A 27,640-nucleotide genomic window follows, 5' to 3' on the forward strand; every position below is an offset into this window, starting at 1 on the left:
TTTCTAACAATTAAAATTCTTCAAACATCCATATTTTTACTAGTTGCAAAAAAACCCATGTATCTTTAAAATAGTACTTGGACAAATAAAACTCACAAAACTCCATCATTTGCTTTTTGCTACACCTTTTCTGACACTGGAAAAAATACAGATGAAGCATGAAAGGCAGCCAGAATAATGGCTATTAAACTTGATTAAATGAAATGTATTTAATCCCTTGAAAAGAAAAATAACTATCAAGAGAGATTTTGTAATAGCATAAATGCCATTATGTAATACTTCAGAATAGGCTCTCCTTGTATGAAAGGCTTTCCTTTCCCGTCCTGCATGTACTCTGGCAATAGCAGGAACTGCACTTATACATCTGGAAGGCTACCAACTAGGGAAGGCTTCCCAGAAGTAATCCTGGGCAAGCAAAAATGCATGAATGTATTTAAAACATCGACAGTTTCCTTGAAAAAGAGCTTTCTTTCTTTTAAAAAAGAAAAGGTTAAGGTTAATTAAAAAGCAACTGTCCCCAAAGACCTTGAATTTTTGCTGTTGTCTTCCATAACCTGAACTAAATACGAAATGCCAGTGTTTGCAAAGCAATTCAGGGCAAATCAAACTTTACATATTTTCCAATCAGTTGCTATGGCCTTCAAACGATTGGCATTTGAAGACCCCCTACAGTTCCCTGCAGAAAACCTCATGGTGATGCTGCAGCTAAACCAGGCTCGATTCTAAGTTTGTCTTGCATCCAAATGGCAAAAAACTAAAGACACTTTTAATTCTGAGGTGTTCAAGAAGCCTACAGCATGAAGGAGGAAAAATAAATAAATCATAAATCAAAATGACAGGAAATAGCAGCAAAGTAGAGACCAGACAAGTTATGTCCCTTGACACACACTGCATGGGGGGGGGGGGGGGGGGGATGACAACTTTCTTCACTAATAAGGCATTCCATCTGTGCTAAAGCTGAAAATCTTTAACACTTAATTTGCTAGCATTATCTTGGGGGCACGTAGTAGAAGAAATACATGTAGACAATAAAAAGTACAGCAAGAGTTAAAACTGTTCACTGCATTTAGGAGTGTCCTACTTGAACCGACCATATATATATATACTGTATACCTGCAGACAAGAAGCTAAGCATGAAATTGGCCTAAACCAGACACAATACATCATGGAATCACAGAGTGTTCTGTGAACCCACCTTTTCCTTCAAGCATAAAAAATAAGTTCTGGAATTTGCCCTCCCTGAACCCCAGTGCCATTGGTGCTGTCTGAAGAACACTGGAATTGCACAGTCACTTTGCCACATTGGACTTCTGTCATTCCTTCTTGCCCAAAATAGCTGAGTTCATTACCATCCAAAATCACACTGGCCGTATAAAAGGTATCTGGTTCGATTTGCACTGGATATTCAAACCACACAGGGAAAGTATTGCTAGATCCATCTGAGAAATACTTGCTTAAGTTTTGCCCAAGGATAACGCCTTGCCGCTTGAGTTCAATCTTAGCACTGTATTCTGCTGATCCGCAGCTGGAACCATAGAGTCCAAAGCCAGCAATGAAAACTCTCTTGTCAACAGCAAACTGGATGCTGTCGCACCGCCCCCTGTAGCGCCATTGGTTGCTGCGGTAGGCACATGACTGGAAGCGATGACAGCGCTGAGGGACCAGGCCTTTGCGGGCATTGCTCACAAACTGCAGCTCTGGTTTCTTGGCAGCTGTGTACCAAAGGAAGATATCGTTTGTTTCGCTGAGAGTCAGAAGACCAGACTGAGCAGCCCCATTGGCGAAGTCATCCAGGGCCATGGTGGGTATGCGAATGAGATAGAGCGCCTTCCCAAGCACTTTGCGCTTATTTTCAATGCTAGGAGGCAGCTCTTGCCGTTGACACTCCATTTCAGCCCAACTGAGGGCAGCTTCAAAAACCACAATCTCTTTGGCGTTCAGGGTCTCCCTTTCGAGAATGCTTTCAAGGGTTTGGAAGTCAATGTCACAGAAGCCTTCCGATTTCAGAGCCAGCTCGGCCTGTGCATCGATTACCTCCCAGCAACGCTCAGTCAGGTCCGGTTCCTCAAATAAGCAGCTCTGGGAAAGCAACACACAAGCGTTTTTTGCACTCAGGCTCGTCTCTAGGAAATTCACACAGGCCCGGGCGAGATGAGGAACAATGTACTTTTTGGCAGCATAAAGAGTTGCCAGAACCGTATCAGCAGCCAGGTCAATTTCATCACAATAAATGTATCTGTAATAAATAAATACACACGTCATTCTAATATTTTAGCAGATGGGAGGGGTGATAACATAAACTAAAAATAGAAAGAACATGTCTGTGTATTCCCTCAATTGCAATATTCAATAACAGTTTAGATTACTGATCAAATAACACCCTCCCAAAATTATCTCAGGGATCGCCTTCTGCTGCACGAATCCCAGCGACCAGTTAGGTCCCACAGAGTGGGTCTTCTCCGGGTCCCGTCAACTAAACAATGTCGCTTGGCGGGACCCAGGGGAAGAGCCTTCTTTGTGGCAGCCTCGGCCCTCTGGAACCAACTCCCCCCAGAGATTAGAATTGCCCCCACCCTCCTTGCCTTTCGTAAGCTGCTTAAAACCCACCTCTGCCGCCGGGCATGGGGGAATTGAGATACTCTTTCCCCTAGGCCTTTACAATTCTATGCATGGTATGTACGTATGGATGTTTGGTTTTTATATTAATGGGTTTTTAATCGTTTTTAGCATTGGACTATTATTATATGCTGTTTTATTACTGTTGTTAGCCGCCCCGAGTCTGTGGAGAGGGGCAGCATATAAATCCAATAAATAAATAAAAATTAATTAATAAATTAAAGAATGTCAAAACTTGTGTAGGATAATTTACAATCTATGCCGCAAATCACCAGAAGAAGGCAAACTTTAATGTTTTTTTTTTTTAATTCCACAATACTGTAATATATTGTTGGCTTGCATACATTTGAGTGATGATTCTTTTATATGGCTAAATTCATTTAGGCAGCAGCCATGACTTGTTTAAGCCATGACAAAATGAATTTAAATTAGTCTGACATTGTTTTCACAAATCCAAGTGTGAGTTAACAGGAGCTTCTCATTACATTCTTAGCCACAATCCCATCCTGCTTTCTTTGTACCTCACCCTCACATCGAGCTTAGGCAGAGAGGAATAAAACAAATACAATTAGAAAACGAAACTAATCTCCTGTACAATTCTGACTGAGCTAACCTAGTTTACTTGACAAGCCTACCTCCCTAGCTTTGAATGGTGGAAAATTTAAAGGGAATACCTAAAAATTTAAAGGGAAGCCACCATAGCAGCTATTATTTCTGGCAAAATAGTTTGACAGTGACCACAATGTTAAAATGTTAGAGTGTTGCATGCTTACATGGATGCACTAGCTAATAGGGGGGAAAAGAGAGGATTTATGGTGATTTGTGTGGGATGGTTCTTTTTAATAATATGTAAGATTTATACATTCTGATAGGAACAACATGTTTTAAGATGTTGTTCACAAATCTCCCCATGCACGGCTTCTTTTGTATGTCAGCCAATAAAGGTGGTTGTGAGCCAACCATTTGAAGACCATAGCAACTGACTGGAAAAAAGGATTCTCCCATTTAATATCACAAATCTTTTGCATCGATTTGGTGAACAATGCCATGATTCTATAACTTGCTCTGTGTAAATCTCCATATAATAGTCCATGGTCATAATAATATGCTATTTGACAACCCCTCCCCAAAAATGACAATATGGGTTTAAGAAAATTCCCTACTTATGTAACAATAAACAACTATTTAGATGGTTAAAAAAAAAGAACTTTTGCAGTGCTGAATTTCTTCCTTTGTTAAACTTAGTTACCAATTCCAATTGAAACCAATCCCTCTGCCATAAGTCTGGGCATGTGATACTCTTATATACACATATGTATGTATGGAAATATACCTGCTCAAATCTACATAACCTAAATAAAATAAAAAATAAAATTGTATTAAATGAACTATAGGTGGAATTGCCATCACTAAGAAATGTGGATGTAAAGTATATCAAGTGATTGTATCACTTAGTGACAATCCCAGTAGCCCCATTTGGTATTGCAACCCCAAGATGCGTGGGGGTTCATTAAGTGGGAAGCAGTGCTACAGGGAGTGGGAAAGCCCAGTAGAGGGAGAATATTGTGGCATCATGCAAGTGCAGGAAGAAAATGGGGTAGATGGTGTAGCAAAGTGCAGAAAGGTCATGGGATGGAAGGCTTAGTGCAGCAGAGTGCAGGAGGTAGGATGTGCAAGTATAAAAAGGCCATGGGGTGGAGGCCATGAGGTGCTGTAGCATGAATGCAGGAAAACCCAGGGAAATTACCAGAATGACTTTTCCTGCCAGCTTCCCCATTGACTTTGCTTGTGGGGAAGCCAGCAGGGAAGGTTGCAAATGGCGATAACCACGATTCCTGCAACGTTGTTATTGTGAGCTAGGCAGCCAAGTGACCAGATTGTAATCATGCGACTGCAGGAGTGCAGAAAATCGTTGAACTAATGGAAGTTAGCCAAGGACTACTTGTAAAAACTACTAATTAAGCTCAATCGCCCCTTAGTCTCAGACCATTACCCAATTGCTCCGAGACGAATACCATGTCGGGTGTGTGTCCATCCTCGTGAATCGGACCCTGAACTACTTGAGTCAGGTCCATGGCTGTCATGGTGGTACAAAGTCCATCAGAGAAACATTCCATTGCCGTTTGGTTTCTTAATTAATTTACCGCTGGACATCCCAAGGAGGGGAAGAAGAAAAAGGTTTGCTTTTATTTGAAAAAAAACCCTATTGAGGATAGCACACCGATGCACAGACCCCCTCTTTGCAACTTGCTAATAGTAAAAAAGCTGAACATACAGTTATGTCCAGTCCAAGTTACAAATCAAGACTTGATTTTTGCTCATGGGAGAGACTGATTTGGCATATTCGGCGGATCATGGTTAATAGAAACACAGAGTTAACTTTCTTATGAATGCAGCCATCATGACAGAAACAATCTAATAAAAACTGCAGCTTTAATTCCCTGCACAACCAATTAATAAACTAAAGCTCTGGCAGCTCCATAAATTTTCCACTATGGTAAATTACTGTGAAAGTTACACTGGGGGAGGGTGGTGGTGAGGAAGGGAATTAATAACAATGTTCAACCCCCAACAAGAGATACTTCAGCTACTCAGTCATATGGATTGTTCTGCCACAAGACAATACAAAGACTCCTGGGCTTAGGTGGCTTTAAAAAGAGTAAATAGGCATTCAATGCCTTTCTGCATTCTTAGTTGATTTAGTGGAAGCTTACTCTATTAATACTTCTGAACTCCAGGAGGAGTGGGAAGACAACAATAATTTCCCGAGTGACTGTCGAATTTGGCAAGACATTCAATTAATTTCTTCTTCTCCCCCATTAGGTGTTTAATCTAATAGAGTTCTTATAGCCGTTATCATAGTTTCAGAACACTCAAGGAACAGTGTTAGGTTGTTTCTATCCTAACCAGTTTTTCTTCCTTGTGAATTCAAGTGGTTCAGAGACCTTGTTCTATCACTGTCTACATTCACATTTATGAGAAATGCTCCAATTTGCCCTCTCAGGGGAAATAACTAAACTTGAAGTGAGGGAGGAGGGAGGGGGTATTCCCTAGTGAGCTGTGCTTCAAAATGTTTGCTGTAAAGTACACTTTTTTTCTGGTGCTTGTCATTTTCTGACTTCTAAATCTAGCCATGAGGCTAACAGGAACATGGCAATTTGTTTGGAAGATGTGAACAGAGAAAATATTCTTCCCTTGCAAAAGTTTTCATCTTAGCTTTGCACAATCTTATGTAATCCATGGCCATGTTGCACAGATTTAAATTGTATACAAGTTCTGCAGATTAGAATAGGAAATATGATTTAAAGAAAGCACTGAAGACAAATTTCTTGTGTCTCCAATCACACTTGGCCTATTCTATTCTATTCCATTCCATTCCATTCTTAATAGTTACAGAAAAAGATGGGAGAATCTGGTGTTGAAATTTGCTTGAGCGCTACTGGATTTCCTAATGGGAAAAAATGAAGACAACCATACAACCTTTTAAACATTATGTTGCTATCTGGAAGTGGGAAAAGCATCAAAGAAGAAATGCCAATTTCAGGTAAATTCTTATTAAAAAGAATTCCACTTGTATGCCTTGTTTTCCTGCTACCGGGCACTATTTATTTATTTCTAGGGCACTCCTAACCTCTACATTGAACACTGACGCTCTTGCAACCTATACCACCAACCTAAGGCTTTCCCAGAATACAAAGTCAATGAAGTAAAAGCCTGGTAAGAGGAAACATTCACTTGAGTAGAAAGTGGGGCTTTCAATTGAACATTCCTAAGCATGGATTATTATCTGCTAATCCACCAAATTAGAATTTGGTGAAGATGCCTCTTTGATAGCTTTTGCTGATGGAGAGAGCTCTGCTACTGGGAAATCTCCCACTACATCTGCAGAAGCAATCTACTATAGCAAGCATAAGACCATGAAATGAGGCATTCAGCATCTGTTTCTCCAAGACAGGCTTGATTCAGGCCCCTCATTTATGCCTGCAGAAAATGGAGAGTCCCTCTCTGATTTTTATTTATTTATTTATTCAATTTTTATGCCGCCCTTCTCCTTAGACTCAGGGCGGCTTACAACATGTTAGCAATAGCACTTTTTAACAGAGCTAGGCTATTGCCCCCACAATCCGGGTCCTCATTTTACCCACCTCGGAAGGATGGAAGGCTGAGTCAACCTTGAGCCGGTGATGAGATTTGAACCGCTGACCTTCAGATCTACAGTCAGCTTCAGTGGCCTGCAGTACAGCACTCTACCTGCTGCGCCACCCCGGCTCCTATATTACCTCCAATGTTGGAAAATAGCAATTAAAAAAAAAAAAGTTTGCCAAGCTGAAGCTTAGCAAAATTTCTCTTATACAAAATCAGTCTCAGGATGGCTGGGAATTTGGAAAGTTGTGGTTCTCTAATATATTTGCAGGCGCTCTGGTTTGGAAAAGCTGTTAACATGCAATTCAAATTCATGGAATTATGTTTTATTGGACAAAAAAACATGTAACTGCAGGTTTTTAGTACAGTACACATAAGAAATATAATCAAGAGCACTGCTGAAGATTCCAGAAAAATCCTGAAATCTACTATAGAAGTATGGTACTTTTATACATTGGAACATGCCAATCGTATCTCACCAAATACATTTCCTAATACTTGCAACATAGAGCATTATGGTGTTGTTGAAGTCAATCAAGCAGTACTTCAGTTTCAATGAAAATGTAACTATCAAAAAGTTTCCCTAAAGATATTTAGCTAAAGTTCATGTTTATTATCTAAATATATGGCAATGCTGGCAATCTTAGAAATTAAACTAGCACTTACATTTAAATTTTACAATCAGAATCAACTTTGGGAATTCTCAATGTGAAGCCACATGTCATGACACAATGACATCTTATTGCTGGTTATCCTACTTTGTATAAGTTCCTTTCAAGTTCCTCACACACTGTGTGGTAACTGATGAAGCACTTGATTTTAAGGAAGTTACAAAGTGCTTGTTTTGTTATCATCCAGACAATTTAATTAAGACATTAATAGCTAAGAAATAGCTATCCAAAGTTGGGGGAGGAACCAACTCCCACATTGTTAAGTCATAATACGATTTTTAAAAAATGAACCAGAGCACAAATCGATACACGTTTCCAAATAATAATAAATCTTTTCAGCTACACCTTCTAATTGAATTTATGGCAAGCACAGTAAGAAAGCAACTTGTTTTTCTTTACATCCCACTCATCACACAAGAGAAGCAAGCCAGATGGAGTGAAGAACCGCTAAAAAAAGAAAAACGCATGTTCTATCTTCAGTCCCATGTTAAAATGTCTCAAATATATTTGGAGAAACAAATTGTTATTAACATTTTAGATTTTATGCAGCTGATAGGAAAAAATACTATCATGATGAATTCATTTCACAGATTTATGTTATGACAATTGCACTGAAGAGGAATGGGAAAGCACTGTGGGCTTTACCAAAAGACATAATGCAAATATTTTTATCAAGATATACATTTGAAATTATTGATTTGAATTTTCTTTCCATGCTTTTAAGCTTATCGTATCTCTCCTTTAATGTATAATATATTAACAGTTTGCCCCAAAGTTATAAACAACATGCAAAATGTAGTGGGCAAGACAGGGAAAATATAACATTTGCAAATTAAAAAAATTTAAACTAACATAGGGACCCTTTTTTGGAGCAACGATGGAGTATTTCTTTTTATAACGATACACAACTTTTTAAAACACTGACATTTCTAGAGCAGAAAAACCAATTCACTTCTAATTTATTTCCAGCAACTGAAGGAAGATGCTTGCTTACTTTAGCATAGCAAGGAAAGCAGGAGGCTCCACATCTGGGATACGGATTTCATCTTTATCCTCAGCAAGCTCTCCGTAAAACATTGCATGGAACACAGAGCTTCCAACAGCTAAGACATACTGCGGGGTGTTTTTCAACAAAAAGAAAATATTAGCTTATGCTATTAATATATATAGAGATAAGTGTATACACACAAACACACACACACACTAACTAGAAGGCTTAGTTCTTCAATATATCTATTGCTTTCCTAAAAGAGCTTAAGAAATTCATGCTGAGAGCCAAGCAGCTGTGGCATTTTGGAACAGGCATCCGCATCTTGTGCCCTCCTTATCCGATGGACTACGATTGCACTCACCTCTAGCTACCATTATCAATTACTATTATTAGAACTGAAGTCCATCTTACAGCACTTAGAAGGTGCTTGGGCAAAGTAGGCTTATCAAGCCCCACTCTTGCAGCAACCTTGGCTAAGATTATATCTCAGACTATATCATAGGATTTTTGTAAGAATTAGAACTAATTGTGTGTGTGGGGGGGTAGCAATCTGGAGGAACATCGGGATAGTGTCACAAATCACACATACAATTCTGCAACAGATCTTCTACCAGAATTGCAAAAATGTGTTAACTAGAATGGAAATTATTACAACATTTCACAGGCAAAGTTATTTAACAGTATTTCTAACTATACCAGTTCCAGGATTCAAGCCATTTATATGAATTTAAAAGTAGGAATTGTAGATATTCCCCTCAAACTCCCACGTCAGACCTGCTACTGCAGTTCTTGCTTACTTTGTGTCCTGGTAATCGCTGGGTCCCACCTGGTGGCCCAACCACAAAATGAACATCTGCCATCAAGTCGTTGTTGAACATCACTGCATTTCTATAAACAGAAGCAATATATTAATTGGGAGTGTTTAGCATCAAGCTTTACCTCCCAACACGTGCAACTCATTTTCTTGGAAGCTCTTTAAAGGATTTCATTAAATATCTACGGTAACTGAGAAAATTAAAACAGAAAGCAATGATAAATTAAACACCTCAAGGTTCAGTGTTTTTAAAATAAGGATACCATTACAAAAAACTTTGAGCAAAACTTTCAGCAAAGTGAATGTGCCAAGCTGTACAAACATCTGAAAGTTAATACATAGAAAATACTTTTTTTCTTGTTCTGAGCGCAAACAACTATGAAGTTAAAATGGCTTGTATGAGAATATAATTTTCATTATCTAAAGACACTGTTGGAAAGGAGAAACATTTTCCCTTTTCTCAGTTTTAACGAACCATCCAGTGCTAATCAAACATTTAATTGCATGCTGCTCCAGGACATGTAAACTCCAGAAAGCAATAGAGCCAAACTTCCTTACCTTTCTCGGATGGTGGGATAAAGCCCTTGCCAGTTGGGAGCTGGAATAATATTGTTGTTATTGATATTTTGCTGGTGATACTGCTGGGCAGCAGTTGTGTTACTGTTAGCCGGTTTCTTTCGGGGGAAAATATCAGCAGCCATCTTTTTCTTCTTTTTAGTCTTCAAGGTAATGATTTCATAGCACACTGGAGGTAATTTGCTATTGCTGCTGCTGCTGCCGCTGCTTCCGACGCCAATGCTGCTACTGCTGCTACTGCTGCTGCTGCTGCTACTACTGTTTACCTTCTTCGAGCTTTTCTTGGACCTGTTCTTAACTGTCTCTGGAAGCATCAAGAAGAAGGTGAGACATTTCATGTTCTTTCCCTTGTCATCTACCATGAGTATCTCTGTCTGTGTAAGCACAGAGCCTTACTTGGTAAACAGAGGGGCGCAGGAGGTACAAATAAAAGAGCAGCAAAGCTGAGAGTGTATGCTTCTTTCTTTTTCCTTCTTTCCCCCCCCCCCCCCAGCAAAGACAAGGTGACCTTTTTGCAGGGTGCTGAATAAGAGATCGGCTTTTAAGTTTGATCCAGGGCTTGACTGGTTAAGCGTCTCCCCATTGTGATCCCCTTCTTCATTTGCTTGCCTGAGCTTTTCCCTCCACCTCTCTCTCTCTCTCTCCCCTCCACACCTCCAAAGATCTGGAGGCTGAATCACCTGAAACCGCTAAGCTTTGGCAAAGCAAATGGGAGAGGAAAGATGTGAGCTGCCTCTGCTCGTCGGCTGCCTCAACTTGTGTGCTGAAGGGATCTGCACACAGGAGGCATTAGAGCCCTGCAGATGGAGCCAGACGAGCAGCATCCTAGCCCAATCGCTGAAGTCACCAGTAACAATTGGACTAGCAGCACAGTGACACCTATTGTAGACGGTACAGTGCCCAAATATTAAAGAGCCAGCTATCGCAGCCGCACTTCGCATCGTTTTGAAAAGTAAGAAGCGACAGAGCACATGCAAATTGCATGTGCGCTTTTATGTAAGTGCTTGAACTAATGAATGTGACTTCATGCCTCGCATTGGAGCAGGGAGGAAAATAATTTCAGAGAAGAAACAGCACCATTCTGAGTGTGTGTGTGTTTGTTTAAAAAAAAACACTGAGAAAAATGTTTTCAAACAGATGCGATAAGCCAAATAATGCAGTGCTGATTTTTTTTCTCCCCTCCCCCCGCCTTTCCCTCCCATAATGAAAATGGTTAAATGGAATTGGTATCCATGTGAAAGCCAATTAATTTGCAGGATAAAATGGACTGATACAATTTCAGCGCTCTTTCTTCAAACATTTGTATTCCAGAGCCTTACCGAACAGAGATGAGGTCACCACATTAGTTTTTAACTCACTATGTTTTCTGCTAACAGTCTTTGACAGACATCTCAAATCACTAAGTACAGGCTAATTAGACAAAACTATGCCAAAGATAATTGCAAAGCTTCTATTGAAAAGGATCTTACAAGTGTAGGCCGAATACACATAAATCAAATTATTTATATATAAATTGTTTAGAGAAAAAAAAATTTCACATGCAAACAGACCATCGTTTTTGAACTAATATAATTACAGTTCCATTGGAATGTAATTGCAAAAGTGGTCCAGAACACAGAGAGTAGTAAGGAAATTATATAACTACTGAACAAATGACAGGATCTGCACAGATGGCCCACACTTTTAATCATTTCGCTTCCCTCAGATAATGGCAGATTAACACCGTAAGATTTGAACTGCGGAAAGAGCTGCTGTGAGCATTCAAGCCGAGGCAGAAGGACAGCATCTCCACATATAACAGGATGTCACACAATCAGACCAGAGGAAGAAGCCATTTGGTTAAGTTAAGGTCAGGTTCTGTTCCTGCAACCAATGAGTCCTAGACCCAGGAGTTAGATTCTCATTGCAGCATATGCTTCACCATATTTTAATTTCTCTACGTAAGGTATCATTGGAATGAAGAAAGCACACAAAGAGATAAAATGCTATTGCTAAATAATAAACTTTGGTGTATGGAATTTAAAAGTAAAAGAGGGGAAAAACTAGCTGGAGGAAGGGTATTTGAACAAGCAGCCTGTTGGCTTCCATAAGGGCTTAGCTGCTTTACTTTTAGCATCTTAATACTGCAGTACATATTTACATAAATACAATACCCTACGTTTCAAATATAAACCTGTACGGGTAGCTTGCGATTTACAACAGCTTAATTAGTGAGTTGTTACTCAGCACTGAAAAAAGTGACTTCTGGCTATTTTTCATACCTATGGCCATTACCACATCTCCATGATCATAATAATTAATAATAATAATTTATTGGATTTGTATGCCGCCCCCCTTCATAGACTCGGGGCGGCTAACAACAATGATAAAAACAGCATGTGACAATCCAATAATAAAACAACTAAAAACCCTTATTATAAAACCAAACATACACACAGACATACATGCAATCAAAATTTAGATGCTTGGCAACTGACTCTTATTTCTGACAGTTGCAGTGTCGAGAGATCATGTGATCACCTTTTGCGACCTTCTGACAAAAGTCAATGGGGATCTCGGATTCACTGAAAAACTATGCTGCTAACTTAACAACAGCAATGAATCACTTAACATCTGTGCAAGTAATGATGTAAATGGGTCAAAACTCACTTTAACAACTGTCTCACTTAGTAACAGAAATTTTGGGCTCAGTTGTGGTCATAAGTCGAGGACTACCTATACTGGACAATCCTATAAGCCATTCTGGCCAAGAGCTGTAACTGCCTAGTTAATATAATGATCTATTTGGATACACGATGGTCAACTCAATATCAAAATGGCATACAAATTAAATGGGGAAAGGACCATTTGTTTTTGCTAGTTATAATGTTAAGCAACAAGAGAAGATGTCTTGCCTATTACTGCTGTAGTGGTTTTTTTTAATATGCATTTCCTTAATCACTTCAAGAATTTAAATGAGAGAACAAAAGCAAGGACATAGTGCATCACTATATATAGATTGCAAATACAATTATCCATAATCCTACAGATTTACATAATATTGGAATGCAAACCTACCTTCCTGTGCAGAATATACTAAGTAATGGGTACCGTATATACTCGAGTATAAGCCGAGTTTTTTAGCCCCAAAAATGGGCTGAAAAACACAGCCTCGGCTTATACTCGGGTCATTGACAAAGTCACCACACGAGGGCGCCATTGCTTGAGCCAGAGCGAGGAGGCACCAGCTTTTGTCCCCTCTGGCACGCCGTAGTTCCTCTCCCTGCCTCAAGCAAATGAGGCAGCCATTTGCTCCAACCGAGAGAGGGAAAAAGCAATGGTGAGTAACTATTCTTTGCTCTATCTGCATTACCCTTAGTCGGATTAAAAAGGCCCCCTGCTGTCAGATTCTCCTCCCCCTCCTTTGAAAGGATTTAAACTGTTTAAAAAATGGTATTTTGTGGTAGTTGCTGTCCTTGCTTGGATAGGATCTAATAATGTGTTATGAGGCAGAGCTAGACAGGAATTCTTTTTCTATCTGTCTATTTTTCTATCTATCTATTTTTCTATCTATCTATTTTTCTATCTATCTATCTATCTGTATCTATTTCTATCTATCTATCTATCTATCTATCTATCTATTTTTCTGTCTGTCTGTCTGTCTATCTATCTTTCTATCTATATCTATCTGTCTATCTATCTATCATCTATCTATCTATCTGTATCTATTTCTATCTATCTATTTTTCTATCTTTCTATCTATCTATTTTTCTATCTATCTATTTTTCTTTCTATCTATCTATCTATCTATCTATCTGTATCTATTTCTATCTATCTATCTATCTATTTTTCTATCTGTCTGTGTGTCTGTCTATCTGTCTATCTATCTTTCTATCTATATCTATCTATCTATCTATCTATCTATCTATCTATCTATCTATCTATCTATCTATCTGGTTTTCTATGCTGATAACCTCACAGCAGCTAATGCTGAAGCTCTTCTTTGGATACACTTATTTATTTGTTTGTTTGTTTGTTTGTTTATTTAATTGGATTTGTATGCAATCCCTCTCCAAGGACTCAGGGTGGCTCACAGCATATATAAAAACAGAACAATAATGTAAATCCAATTAATGATGAGAAGGAATCCAGTTTTGAAGGATTTTAACTGTTAGGTTTTAGCTTTGTTCCTGATCGAGCTACTTTTTTTACTTTTTAATTTATTGTTAATATTGTTAATTTGTTTACCCTCTTTTAAATTTACAGAGCTAGTTTACTGGTTTTCTTTAAAATAAATATTCTAAAACATGTCTCAATGTAATTTTATTGTTTTCCATTTTTATAAGTTACCAGTAGCCACTGCATTTTCTAACCTCGGCTTATACTCGGGTCAATACGTTTTCCCAGTTTTTGTGGCAAAAATTGGTGCCTCGGCTTATACTCGGGTCGGCTTATACTCGAGTATATACGGTAATTGCGTGGGATATCTTGTTTTCATTAACGGACTCCTCTAAGTACACAGTTCAAGATTTTGGACACTATCCTTATAGTGTATTATTAAAAGATCAGTGTGATATGTGTGTGTGTGAGAGAGAGCAATAATGTCATTCCCACAAATAAGAAATAACTTCCACATATTAGCAATGGAAGCCCAAATTTCCATTGCTAAGCAAGATAGTTGTTGCGTGGGTTTTGCCCCATTTTACAACTTTACATGCCACAGTTGTTAAGTTGGCTCTGAATCCGGTTTCCCCATTGACTTTGCTTGTCAGGCAATCACATGCCCCTGGGACACTGCAACTGTCCTAAATACAGACAATCTTCAACATACGACCACAATAGAGCTCGACATTTATGTAGCTAAGTGAGAAATTTGTTAAGTGAGCTTTGTCCCATTTTACAACATTGACTTTGCTTCTCGCAAGGTCATAATAGAGGATCACGTGACCCCAAAACGCTGCAACCTTCATAAATGTGAGCCAGTTATCAAGCATCCAAATGTAAATCACATGACCATGGGCATGCTGCAATGGTCAAAAGGGTGAAAAATGGTCATAAATCACTTTCTTCAATGCCATTGGAACTTCAAATAGTCCCTAAATTTACCGTTGTAAGTTGAGGACTAAACTGTACGTGCTGATTGCCAAGTGCCTAAATTCTGATCCCATGACAAGGATGCTGCAATAGTCACACATGTGAAAAATTATTGTATGTCACTTTTTTTTTCAGTGTTGCTGTAACATCAAATGGTCCATAAACAAATAGTTGTTAGTTGAAGACTATCTGTACCACATTTAGAACAGAATATAGATTGGACATATTTTGTTACCAATCAATTATCACTATCCAATCCATAAATATAAAATGTTAAATCCAAATCTCATCACCGGCTCAAGATTGACTCAGCCTTCCATCCTTCCAAGGTGGGTAAAATGAGGACCCGGATTGTGGGGGAAATAGGCTTGTCTGTTAAAAAGTGCTATTGCTAACATGTTGTAAGCCACCCTGGGTCTAAGGAGAAGGGCGGCATAAAAAAATTGAATAACTAACTAACTAACTAAATTAATTAATTAATTAATTAATTAATTAAATCCTTTTGATAGATTGATTGATGGAATATTAAGAAAATGTACATCTGTCATGGTTATCATATTATTTTTGTGGGCTGTTGTTGTAAGGAAAATAGGAGGAGGAAGGGTATGCTCACCACCTTGAGTTATTAATAAAGTAAATAAAGGTCGGATTTAAAATATCTAATCAATAAATAAGATTACAAACAGCGAATGAAATGGCAACAGAGTCAGTCTCTCTTTTAAACTGAAATTTAATCCTGCTAAGATAAGACAATTCTCCCAGACCAGAGTAACCAATCTAGAAATAATAAGAGCATATTCCCCCTGGAGAACATGGATTTTTCAGTCGGGATACTCTTGGGTTCAGCTTTGACACTTAGGTGACACCCAATGTCAGAAACACTTCAGTCATCACACATATAGCGAGGGCAGATCTTGGTATGGTAGAACATGCACAAGCTACATATCAACGTTGTGCATACTACAGTTGATTCGTTTTAAAATTCAGCTCAATGTGTTTTATTGATTGGTGTGGGGTCCCAGGAAGGAACATGTCAGTATAATCTTTTTCCAGCCCCAATTGAAAGTACTAGTTATGACCTTTGAAACCTCACGCTTTAAAATGGACCTTGAAGGACCATTTTTCACATATGAACCCTGCCAAACATTAAGAGGATTTCAAAATGATTATAAGGCCACATGTCACCAAAAAAAAAAAAAAAAACTTTTTGTCAAAACTCTACAATTCCATATCTGAAAGTCTGTCCTTCCTTTTTTGAATTTCTGCCATCACAGGCTTATGATCTTTCTGTTCAGAATTTATTTTCCTTTGGAAGCAGAGAGTGAATGTTTTTTTTAATAGATTTGTTTTCCCATTAGTACTATATTTAAAATTCACTGTGTTTTATTGATCCCTCCTATGTTTTCAATCATTTTACTTCAACTACTTTCAGAACTTTCATCTTATATACATTCTTCTATATTAAAACAATGATATATTTCTAAAAGGCTTTGCATACTAATTGTAAAATAACTTTCTACTGACTTCTTTAATCAACAACTTTTGACGTGTTTCTACTCCTTATATGTTCCCAACCAGCATGAATGCTTTTTCTTCATTCTCCCAAAAATGCTTTTTTCAAAGCAAACTGGACTTTCTTTTTTTTCTTAGAAGATGTTTTGCTTCTCATCCAAGAAACTTCTTCATTTCTGACTATATGGTGGGGAATGGAAGGATTTATACTCTTTACAGACAGCTGGTCATTTGCATCAACTGTTTTTGTAAGTTATATAAATTATATAAAAGTTATATAAATCCTTCCATTTTCCACCATCCAGTCAGAGCTGAAACTTCTTGGATGAGAAGCTTTTAAAAAAAACAAGTTGCCTGTTGAAAAAGCACCTGAGACAGCCATGATTTGGATAACTGAGAATCTCCATCAATATTTTTCTGTTTCAGTCTGACATCTAAAATAACCTTTGTTTATATGATACGTTCCTTCTATTCTGACTATTCATCTAGCATTGTTCTATATTAATTCCCATACTATTCCCTTTCTTCTGAACAGTCCGTGCCTCCTTTAGAAATATCCACACTTGGAAAACTTGAGTAGCACAAATATGAAACTTTCAGAATCGAAACTGCTCATGGACTAATTAGCTTACAATCATCCTGTTCCACAAGACAGCACCAACTGGAATAGAATAATATTTTTTAAGTCTCATTATTATGCTGCATGATTGTACCAGAATAAGAATGCACTTATCTTTCCATTGTGTATTTGACAAAATTGCCAGAAAACACTTATAGTGCTAGTTATGCATAATTTGTTTCCTGACAATACAATTAAGGGGAAAGACAACTATTAATTTCAGAAACAAATACTGGAACAAAACAGATTTAGCATTATATAACTCAAGAATTGTTTTCATTAAAGTCCATAAACATTTTAAAGCAAAAGCCGTCATCGGCTTCACTTCAGGTTTGGTATGATCCAGCCAAGTTCATGGAATTAGCTTCTCAGTAGGATTGCACTGTTAGATAAAAGAGTCATTTTTTCATGCCACAAACCTTTATACTACACTGCAATCAACTGAATTTATCATATTCAAAATAATATCAATGTATTATTTTGGGAAAATATTGTTCAGAAATGCTACTTTTACACCTTAGCTGGTGCAAAATATCAATTAAATTTGAAAGGATCCTCATGACACTAAAGATACCCAAAATCCTTGACCTATGACCAAATAAGTTCAAAATTATGCTAGTCCTGAAAAAAGCGACTTACATCACTTTTAAATCCTCATTTAAGATGTGTCTTAAGCCTTTGCATTTATGACTATTGCAACATCATATGACTGCAATCTGGGTACTTTTCAACTGGCTGACACTTATGAACAGTTAGCATCCTGCAGCAATGTGATCCCCATTTGCAACCTTTCCAGCCAATTTCCAACATGCAAAGCTGGCAAGTGGTAAAAAGTTGTAGTTGCACGATGTCTCATTTAACAAATGTGACTTAGAGCTAGAATGACTTTATTCTCACTTTGAATGTACACTAATCAGCCTACATTAAAATGAAATTTTGTTGCATACAGCTCTCAAACGGCCATTACCTCCAATATACACTACATAAACACAACTAGATAGATTGATATGCATATACTTTTATACATTATGACACAAAGAACCAATAGTGTCTAATTCTGATATAATCATGTACATGGCAAGAAAAAATAATATTGAGAATTTACTAGACAGATGGCATAAGGAACAAAAGGTGATACAGAATCTGGTAGTCCTGCTATAGATACAGTACTTTGAAACCCTCTCCCAGAGGGGAGCGACAGAAACAGACTGTAAAGTGTGTGCATATGTGTGCGTGCGTGCGTGTGTGTGTGTAGGGGGGGGTGTTCTGTAACAATGGGTGATTCACTTAGAGATGGTAGCAAAAAGATTGTAAAATCAGATGCTTCACTTAATGACTGCTCAACAATGATTTTTTTTATCCCTACCAGAAGTTAAGGACCATTTGATTAAGTGTAATACAACGCACAGTATTGAAATTAAGCATGGGAAGTCTTATTCTGTTGTGAGCCTAAGTTCAATAAGAGTAAATGGTAGTAAATAACTGCATACAGCCCAAGCTAGTGGGAGCAATGAGTGGGATAATCTTTCAAAAATCCTCAAAATATTACCATGTATTGCCTTTATACATAGCCCCTGCCATTATTATTTTGATGAATAATATCAAAATGTTATGGTCATTTCCAACAGAATACTGCAATTTAACAGAATCTAGATCTGGATGAGAAAAAAGGAACTGTATATTTATTAAGCAGTTTCTTAATACAGAAATGTTTAGAAATTAATCACAAAATTGCCAGCGCTAATTTTAAGTTTCAGACAATACTTAGCCTGCATGCAGAATACACAACTAACCAGATTACTAAAGGGATATTATCAGGTATTACCATACTAAAATTAGGTCTACCATTTCAAAACTTAAACATTGGCTGAAAGCTTCCAACTATGACTCTTATTCTGGACTGTCATATTTTTAAATCCTTTGGATAAGCAAATATACCAATACTTCTAATGAGAAATCTTTCCGTGATAAGATGGATGTTGTCCCCTTGATGGAATTGTTTTCTACATTTAATGCATTACCTTTATGGATGTTTACTTTGTTTGTACACATTATATTATTTTAAATTGTGAGGCACGCAGTAATTTTGGAGCTTGTATGAATGGCAACTGTTCTTCCTTCAGGCTCCAGCAGAGGGAGAAGAATTGCACTATTTCATAATACTGTATACTAAAACTTTTTGATGGAAATTCTGCAAGCTGCACTCCAGGGTAATTGTAATCACAAATTTGGGGAAGCTGTCTCAGGGGAAGCCTTAAATTCAAATCATTTCTTGACACAAAACCCAGTTAAAGAAACAAAACAACCTGCCATGCACATGGGAACACCATTCTCTCATTATGCAAGGAAATAATTTATCTGATGAAGATAGAAGTTCCACTTTTATTTAAGATTTCAGTCCTAATATTGAGATTTAATAAGTAATTTAATTTAATGAGATTTAAGCACAACATGTTCTTTCTGCACCAACTCAGGAAGCTCAAATTGCCCAAGGAGTCTGTCTGTCTTCTCCACTTCTATAACTGGTTCGGTTCTGCAACCCAACAAGACAGACACAGACTTCAGAGGATAATCAGAAAAGTGCAGAAAAAACAATTACTGCCAACCTGCCTTCTATTGAGGACCTGTATACTGCACGAGTCAAAAAGAGGGCCATGAAAATATTTACAGACACCTCACATCCTGGACATAAATTGTTTCAATTCCTACCCCCAAAACGAGGCTATAGAGCACTGCACACCAAGACAATGAGACACAAGAACAGATTTTTCCCCCTGAATGCCATCACTCTGCAAAAAGAAAAGAAAAAGAAAAAAATTCCCTCATCACTGTCAAACTATTCATTAAGGCTGCATTACTATTGCTATTAGTCTTCTCATCATTCCTATCACCCATCTCCTTCCACTTATGATTGTGTGACAGTAACTTGTTGCTTGCATCCTTACGATTTACAGTATATTGACTATTTCCTAATGTGGCTTGATTGTTTATTTGTACTTTATGATTATCATTAAGTATTGTACCTTATGATTCTTGACAAATGTATCTTTTCTTTTATGTCTTTTATATACACTGAGACCATATGCACCAAGACAAATTCCTTGTGTGTCCATCACACTTGGCCAATAAAGAATTCTATTCTATTCTATTCTATTCTAGTATACATTTACTTTCAACCCACTGGACTTGACAGTATCTCCAGTACTGTACTATTTAAATTGCATAAACCAAAGGACTGTTCATTCACTGCACTTTTATATTATTAGCATTGCAATAGATGCAAAAACAAATGCTAACATTTTTCAGGAGGCATTTGGAAAACAGTAAAATATAAACTAAATATAGTGTATTTAGTATTTTCAACCAAATATTGTATTTGTGTAGTCAAATTAACTGAACCAGTTTGGTGTGGTACTTAAGGCATCAGGATAGAATATGGGAGACTATGAACTTAGTCATGCTTGAGGCCCAAATTTGAGTAAATTTGGGCAAATCACTCTTTCCCAGTATTAAGAAGATAAGGACAAACCACTGTTGAAATCTAGCACAAAAACTTTGGCCAATGTAATTTCTTCTGATTAGGCAAGTTTACAGTTATTAGACACATCTTTGTTGTTTTTCTTGGTGTTTTGAAGGTGATACAGCAAATTTGTCTTCCCTGTACACTAATGTGATTGCCCCTTTATTATCATAATTCTTAATATTTTTTGGAATATAGAGTAGAATAGAATAGAAGAGAATTCTTCATTGGCCAAGTGCGATTGGACACACAAGGAATTTGTCTTGGTGCATATGCTCTCAGCATACATAGAAGAAAAATATACATTTGTCAAGAATCATGTGGTACAACACTTAATGATTGTCACAGGGGTCAAATAAGCAATGAAGAAACAATCAATATTAATAAAAATCTCAGGATACAAGAAACAAGTTACAGTCATACAGTCCTAAGTGGGAGGAAAAGGATGATAGGAATGATGAGAAAAACTAGTAGAAATAGAAGTGCAGATTTAGTAAAAAGTCTGACAATGTTGAGGGAATTATTTGTTTAGTAGAGTGATGGCATTCAGGGAAAAAACTGTTCTTGTGTCGTTGTCTTAGTGTGCAATGTTCTGTAGCGATAATATCATTATCTTATATTCTGTGTGTCTTGAGCTCTAATATGCACTAAAAATACTAAGTCTGATAGTTGAGCTGGTTTGTTGAATTCTATTGTATGCATATTGTTATGTGCATGTATATGTTAATGTGTCTTATTATTCTAATGATAAAATTCAAGTCTAAGTCATCCCCTCCCTTTTTAAAGCCGTACACCCCTAGGTTAGAACAGCAAATAAATCCCCAAAAGAAATACACTTATGTCTGTTTACAAGCTGCAAAAAAAAATACAGTATTGCTTATTGTTGCTAGATAAGGTAGTGGCAATTCCTAGAGAAAAATTAAATAAATTTGAACAACAACAAAGATTGCCGCATAGAAATGGAAGATAGTATATCATCACGAACCCAATTGTTTTGTTTATCTTCAGGTTTGGGAGAGGTGTTAATTGAAAGGGATGTAAATGAGATTGCCACCTGCTCTATTAATTTACTAGATCAACACCTCAAAAGTTTTTTTAAAGAACCAATGATGTTTCCAATGACACATTCTAATTTAAATTGACTAATTTTAGTAGGTGACCACAGAGCTGTTTTCCCATTGTTTTTTATTATAATTTAATATTTTTTAAAATAAACATTGTTGCCCATTTTTATGCAAGTCAGCGTGTAGGAAGTAGTAAGTATAGATCTACAGTAGTAAATGTCAATCTACACATTCTTATTGTATTCAAGAAAAAAACTAAGGAAACAATGGGCACAGGATATATGGAGTTTACTACTTTCATTAAAAGTCCAAAAAAGACATTGCAATGTAAATTCCACCTCTTGTGTAATTTGCATGCAATGTATTATGATGCACATACAAAATTTATGATTAGGGGACTGGAGGCTAAAACATATGAAGAACGGTTACAGGAACTGGGTATATCATTTAATGAAAAGAAGGACCAGGGGAGACATGATAGCAGTGTTCCAATATCTCAGGGGTTGCCACAAAGAAGATGAAGTCAAACTATTCTCCAAAGCACCTGAGAATAGAACAAGAAGCAATGGATGGAAACAAAACAAGGAGAGAAGTACCTTAGAACTAAAGAAAAAATTCCTGACAGTTAGAACAATTAGCCGCTCCGAGTCCTCAGAGAGGGGCAGCATACAAATCTAATAAATAAATAAATTAACCAGTAGAACAGCTTGCCTCCAGAAGTTGTGAATATTCCAATACTGGAAGTTTTAAAAAAGATGTTGGATAGCCATTTGTCTGAAGTAATGTAGGATTTCCTGCCTAAACAGGGGGTTGGACTAGAAGACCTCCAAGTCCCCTTCAAACTCTGCTGCTGCTGTTGTTGTTGTTATTCAGTAGAAGCTAATGGTACTGCATAATACTGTACTGCTTTTATCACTTGTCCCGTTTTTGGGTCTCCCCAACATTTCCAAGAAGAAAAGCCAAAGTCAAGAAATATAAAGATCTCTGGAACAAATATAACAAAGAGTTTCAAAGAATTGTTAAAAAAGACAAAAACCCGGTATATACAATATCTGAAAAGATACTGAAGATGCAAATGAGACAAGAAAAAAAAAGGGGGGGGATCTTCAAACTGATAGATTGAAGGATGCCAATAGATAGGTAACAACTGATTGATTCTAAAAAGATAAAACGAAGATGATGGGGATACACTAAGATTCTGTACGTAAGAGATGTCAGCGTCCAAGATATCTCAAAATATATTCCTTGCTTACAATAAACTTTAGTATGGGAAGATACAACTCATTATCCTCATCTTAAATCTATACATAAGTCACAATATAGAAGAAACATTATAAAATAGACTAACTTTAGGTTAGCAAAGGAGAGAGATAAGTCTATATACTCTTTCTGATGACATATAATACATATTGCAGAAAGGATATGTGTGTGTGTGTGTGTGTTTGTGTGTGTGTGTGTGTGTGTGTGTGTGTCACATGTTTTTGCTGAATTTGAAAATTAAGGGAGACCAGAATAGATATATTTCAGCCTTGTTCTGGCCATATATATATAATTTCTGCAATATAATTTCTGCAATATATATATACTATATATTGCAGAAAGGAGAAAACACTGACCCTACAAAAGTTGCTGAATTACAATGCCCAGTACATGTGACAACACCAATATAATTCCATTCTGATTAGTGCTGCCAGATCTGGATTGCACCACACTGGGAAAAATATCACATGCCAGAAAAGAGATATAGAAAACTCAACTCTTAGTGATCCACCTGGGTTTTTGCAGCCCAGTGCTAGCAGGATTGACCTAGTTTTTCCCTAACATATTAATTTTCATGGCCTAGCCTTCACAACCTATACTGGAGCTGAAAATGATGAGTCAATTACTACTGCTCCTAATAATTATATCTATATACCAAATAACCAAATAGCAATATGAAAAAAGGGATTTTATGGTATCTTTCTCCTTAACATGCTGGCTTTTATGTGCGGAAAAGATGAAAGTAAGTCATTACTGACACATACGTTTTCCTTGCTTCGTGTGTATTCACTTTATGCGAAAAAACAGGTGCTAGTTTGAGATTTGTGCTGTCATACTGCAGTTACCGTATTTTTCGCTCCATAAGACGCAGTTTTTTTCCTCCCAAACTATGATGAAAAATCAGCCCCGTCTTATGGAGCGAAGATGCAGGCAGGGAAAGGGGGGGAGGCGCTGGAGCAGAGGGGGCACAGGGATGGGGACAGGGGGGGGGGAATCGTCTGAACGAGGTTCCGAGTTGGGGGTTCGGGGGGGGGTGCTGGAAAGCCCCCCAGGCCGGCTGCGATCTTTTAAAACAGCCGCGCCACTTCCCAGCTGACTCCTGAAGCCAAAAGCCAAAGGCGAACTTCCGCGCTTCAGGAGTCAGCTGAGAAGCGGCGCGGCTGTTTTAAAAGATCGCAGCCGGCCTGGGGGGCTTCCCAGCACCCCCCCAAACCCGCTTCCCAGCTGTTAAGTTATTCTGTTATTGTAATAAATATTTTAGCCCACTTTTTGGCTCAAAATATTTTTTTTCTATTTTCCTCCTCTAAAATCTAGGTGTGTCTTATCAGCAGGTGCGTCTTATAGAGCGAAAAATACGGTAATTTCCATCAAAGGTCTGGAAACATGTTAAAGTTTCTTTCAATCATAAGTGCTTGGAAATTGTGCAAACAAACTTCTTTATGCTCTCATATTTACTGTAGAGTTTGTAGTTATTCTAGTTGTGCATCCTACCTTCCACTAATAATGTACTTGCAATAGCCATTACTCTTGGTCAAAGTTGTCATTAACTACTGTCTAACCCCCTTACCCCAAATAAATAGGAATAAAGTTGGGCATATAAAATTGCATGAAACTGGTGAACGATTCTCATCCCTAGGGCAAGGGTTTAATTTGGGTGTATCTATTGTAGCCAATATCATAAAAATGCTAGTATATAAATGGTGGCCATTTCCTGGAGCAGTCCCTGCAGGTTTTTTGGCAAGATTTTTGGAAGTGGTTTGCAATGGACTCCTTTCTAGGGCTAAAAAAGAATGACTGGTCCAAGGTCACCAAAAGTAGGACAAGAACTCAGAGTCTCCCAGTTTCTGGCTCAGTGCCTTAAGCACTATATCCAACAGGCTTTCATACTAGAAATACAACTGTGAAAAAGATTGAGAAACTGCTTTTAATGAAAACAGAAAACGAGGCAAGGAAGTAAACATGTTTATCAGCCTAGCGCTTAAAATAGGGCTCTAAAAATGTACAAACACATGTCAATGCACTTGAATGACGCCATATCTTGGAACACCATTTTTCCCCATTACTTTTGTGTCTCGCTTTATGTGAAGTTTTGTGAGAAAGATACTGGAACATGCTGCAAGATGGCCCTGATGGTCTTGCTGATTATACGGCTAGTGCTCTTTGAACATACCATTTATTCATCAAGTTCAGTGTTGAAACTTTAGGCATTGAAAGTTACAATGGCACTAAATGGAGGTGGTCTTCATAACTGCAGCAGTCGCAGCATCCTTGCAGCTGCCAGCTTGCAACTGCAACAGCTGAAGCAGCCCATGATCATGGGATGACCATTTGCCATCTTCGCTGCCAACTTCTGAAAAGCAAAACTAATGGAGAAGCCAGCAGAAGGTTGCAAATAGCGACTTCTGGACACTGGTCTGCATAGGACTCACTTAATAATGGCTGATGGAAGGGCTGCACCATTGACAGGGTCACATCATGTTGCACTTTAAAAGTCCTGCCAGGCCTGATCACCACTGTTAATAGCAACAGCACTTAGACTCATATACCACTTCACAGGTGTTTTTTCAGCCCTCTCAAAGCGGTTTTACAGAGTCAGCCTATCGCCACCCCCCACCCCCCGCCCCCACAATCTGGGCCCTCATTTCAACAATATCTGAACGACAGGAGGCTGAGTCAACCTTGAGCAGATAAGGATCGAATTGCTGTCGGTGGGCAGAATTTAGCCTGCAACCCTGCATTCCAACCGCTGCTGCCAGCCAGAGCTCCAGCGTTAAATCGGGGAGACCTGCTATGCCCAGAAAGCATAGCCAGGGGCAGTGCATGCTGGGAACTGCAGGTTAATCCATCAGGATTGCAGGCTGCTTCCCATCCATTTCATTGTTTCCTTTAAAAATTTTTCCTCAATTTGGTCTTATTCAGATTCCCACCACTCATGCACCAAACAATCCCGCAGCAGCTTGTCCCAGTCCGGCAGAGGTGCCCACCTGCAGCCTCACTAAAGAGGAGCCTGGCCAAAGGAAAACTAGGCCCTTTGCTGGACCAAAAAGAAGGGGGGGGGAATCCCCGAAGGGAACGGAAGAAGGCCTCCTGCTCCCCAAAGGAACTGCCCTTCAGCCTCCACTCCCCCGTCCTCAGCCCTATCTGCCCCTCTCCGCCGAGGCTTCCCAGGACCCGCCATTTTCCGGCCGAGCCGAGGCCTCGCCTCCTCGCTCTTCTCCGCACACGACTGCAGCCGCCGCCGCCCGAGACTTCCCTGAAGCCAAGGCCGAGCGCGCGGCGGGAGGGGGGGGGGGAGACCGCGGCGCACGCCAGCCCGCCTCCGCAACCTACCATCTCGCTGGCCCCGCCGTCCTCCTCCTCCTCTTTTCCCGCAGACGGCGGCGGGTCCCTTCCCCGGGCGGAGGGAGGGGAGGGTTGGGGAAGGGGTGGCTGGCTGGCTGGGTTCGGCCGCGGGAGCGCGCCCGCCATCTGCACGTGCCCGCTCCCGTTGCTGGAAGTAGGGGGGGAAAGCGGGACGGAGCGCGGGGCTATTTTAACGAGGCGATTCGGGACATGGAAAACCTTGCGTTGCTAAAGCAGGGGTTTTGGGGGCAGGGTGGGAGGGTTTTGTCGCCGTGGCCGCTGATCTAACCTGAAGGTTGAGAGGGCGGGATGGGGGGGGGAGACCGGGGCTAAAGCACATCTCATGCCCGCCTTTCCTTTGCTCTCTAGCGGGCTTTTGGCGGCAAAGCAGGCGGTCTCAGTCCCTCAGGGTGCGGTTGTGTCTGTCCAACAGGCGCGATTTAGCTTCATCATCATAATCATTGCTGCTGCTGCTACTACTACTACTACTACTACTACTACTACTACTATTATTGTTATTTTTTATTTTTTATTGATTGGTTTTGTCCAATACACAATGAGGGTTTTTACTGGGTATACACATAGTAAAATACTCTGCTTACATGTTTCGCGCTGCCGGTTCTTTTGGGCGATTCCGTTTGGCAAAGAGGCTCGATGGCTATGGACACACCGCCTTGCGGTTCTGTAACCTCCGATCCTGAAGCAAGGTGGTCGTTGACTTAACAACGGTTCATTTAATGACCGTTCAAAGTTATTGAAAAGACACTGGAGGAAAAGAAAGTGACCGGTGGCCGTTTTTTTCACACTTAATCCCGGTTGTGTCATCCGCCATGGTCACAAACAGAAACTGGCAACTGGATTGTATGTATGGTGGATACAGTGTCCTGAGATCATGTGATCACCTTTTGTAACCCGACAAGCAAAATCAATGGGAAAGTTATGGTTGAAGCTGAAGTAGTCGCCGTTGCAGCATATGATCTTGTGGGCAATATTTAGATCTTATTTAAGGCGTCTTAGTTCTAAGCTTTCTAGGCCCAGGATTCAAAGTCTAGTCTCCTAGGGTATTCTATTTCGAGTGGAGAAGTGAAGGGCTCTTTTGGTGAAGTATCTTTGGACATTCAAGATCATATGCTGCAACATCCTGCCTGTCAACAACTACTTCAGCTTCAACCGCAATAACACAAAAGCACGCAACAGGTTCAAACTTAATATCAACCACTCCAAACTTGACTGTAAAAAATATGACTTTAGCAATCAAGTTGTTGAAGCATGGAACTCATTACCAGACTCCGTGGTGTCAACCCCCAACATTTTCCCCTTAGACTTTCCACGGTTGACTTCTCCAGATTCCTTAGAGGTCAGTAAGGGGCGAGCATAAGTGCACTAGTGTGCCTTCCATCCTCTGTCCAATTGTCTCTCCTATATTTTATATATCTTTT

The 27,640-nt window shown here is 38.9% G+C and overlaps 1 protein-coding gene across 2 annotated transcripts; it reads right to left on the reverse strand.

Annotated features, from left to right (window-relative positions):
- On the reverse strand, positions 1 to 26,453 carry BTBD3 (BTB domain containing 3). 2 transcript variants are annotated; one of them, XM_070732633.1, is made up of 5 exons: positions 26,190 to 26,453; positions 9,794 to 10,115; positions 9,219 to 9,309; positions 8,425 to 8,543; positions 1 to 2,236 (listed from the first exon to the last, which is right to left on the reverse strand). In XM_070732633.1, the coding sequence occupies exons 2-5, from the start codon at positions 9,934 to 9,936 to the stop codon at positions 1,204 to 1,206; spliced, it is 1,386 nt and encodes a 461-aa protein (XP_070588734.1). In that variant the 5' UTR covers positions 9,937 to 10,115; positions 26,190 to 26,453; the 3' UTR covers positions 1 to 1,203. The 2 variants fall into 2 exon arrangements, with proteins under 2 accessions (XP_070588734.1, XP_070588733.1); XM_070732632.1 differs by lacking the exon at positions 26,190 to 26,453 and having other exon boundaries at positions 9,794 to 10,173.
- Positions 26,454 to 27,640: the final 1,187 nt, after the last annotated feature.

Source organism: Erythrolamprus reginae, chromosome 1 (genome assembly GCF_031021105.1).
Source record: "Erythrolamprus reginae isolate rEryReg1 chromosome 1, rEryReg1.hap1, whole genome shotgun sequence".
NCBI lineage: Eukaryota > Metazoa > Chordata > Lepidosauria > Squamata > Dipsadidae > Erythrolamprus > Erythrolamprus reginae.

Coding starts and splice junctions, on each gene's coding strand:
- BTBD3 (XM_070732632.1), bottom strand. CDS start 10,173: ATGGTAGATGACAAGGGAAAGAACATGAAATGTCTCACCTTCTTCTTG. Junction 9,310..9,793: donor TATCCCACCATCCGAGAAAG/GTAAGGAAGTTT, acceptor TTCTGTTTATAG/AAATGCAGTGATGTTCAACA. Junction 8,544..9,218: donor AGCGATTACCAGGACACAAA/GTAAGCAAGAAC, acceptor AACACCCCGCAG/TATGTCTTAGCTGTTGGAAG.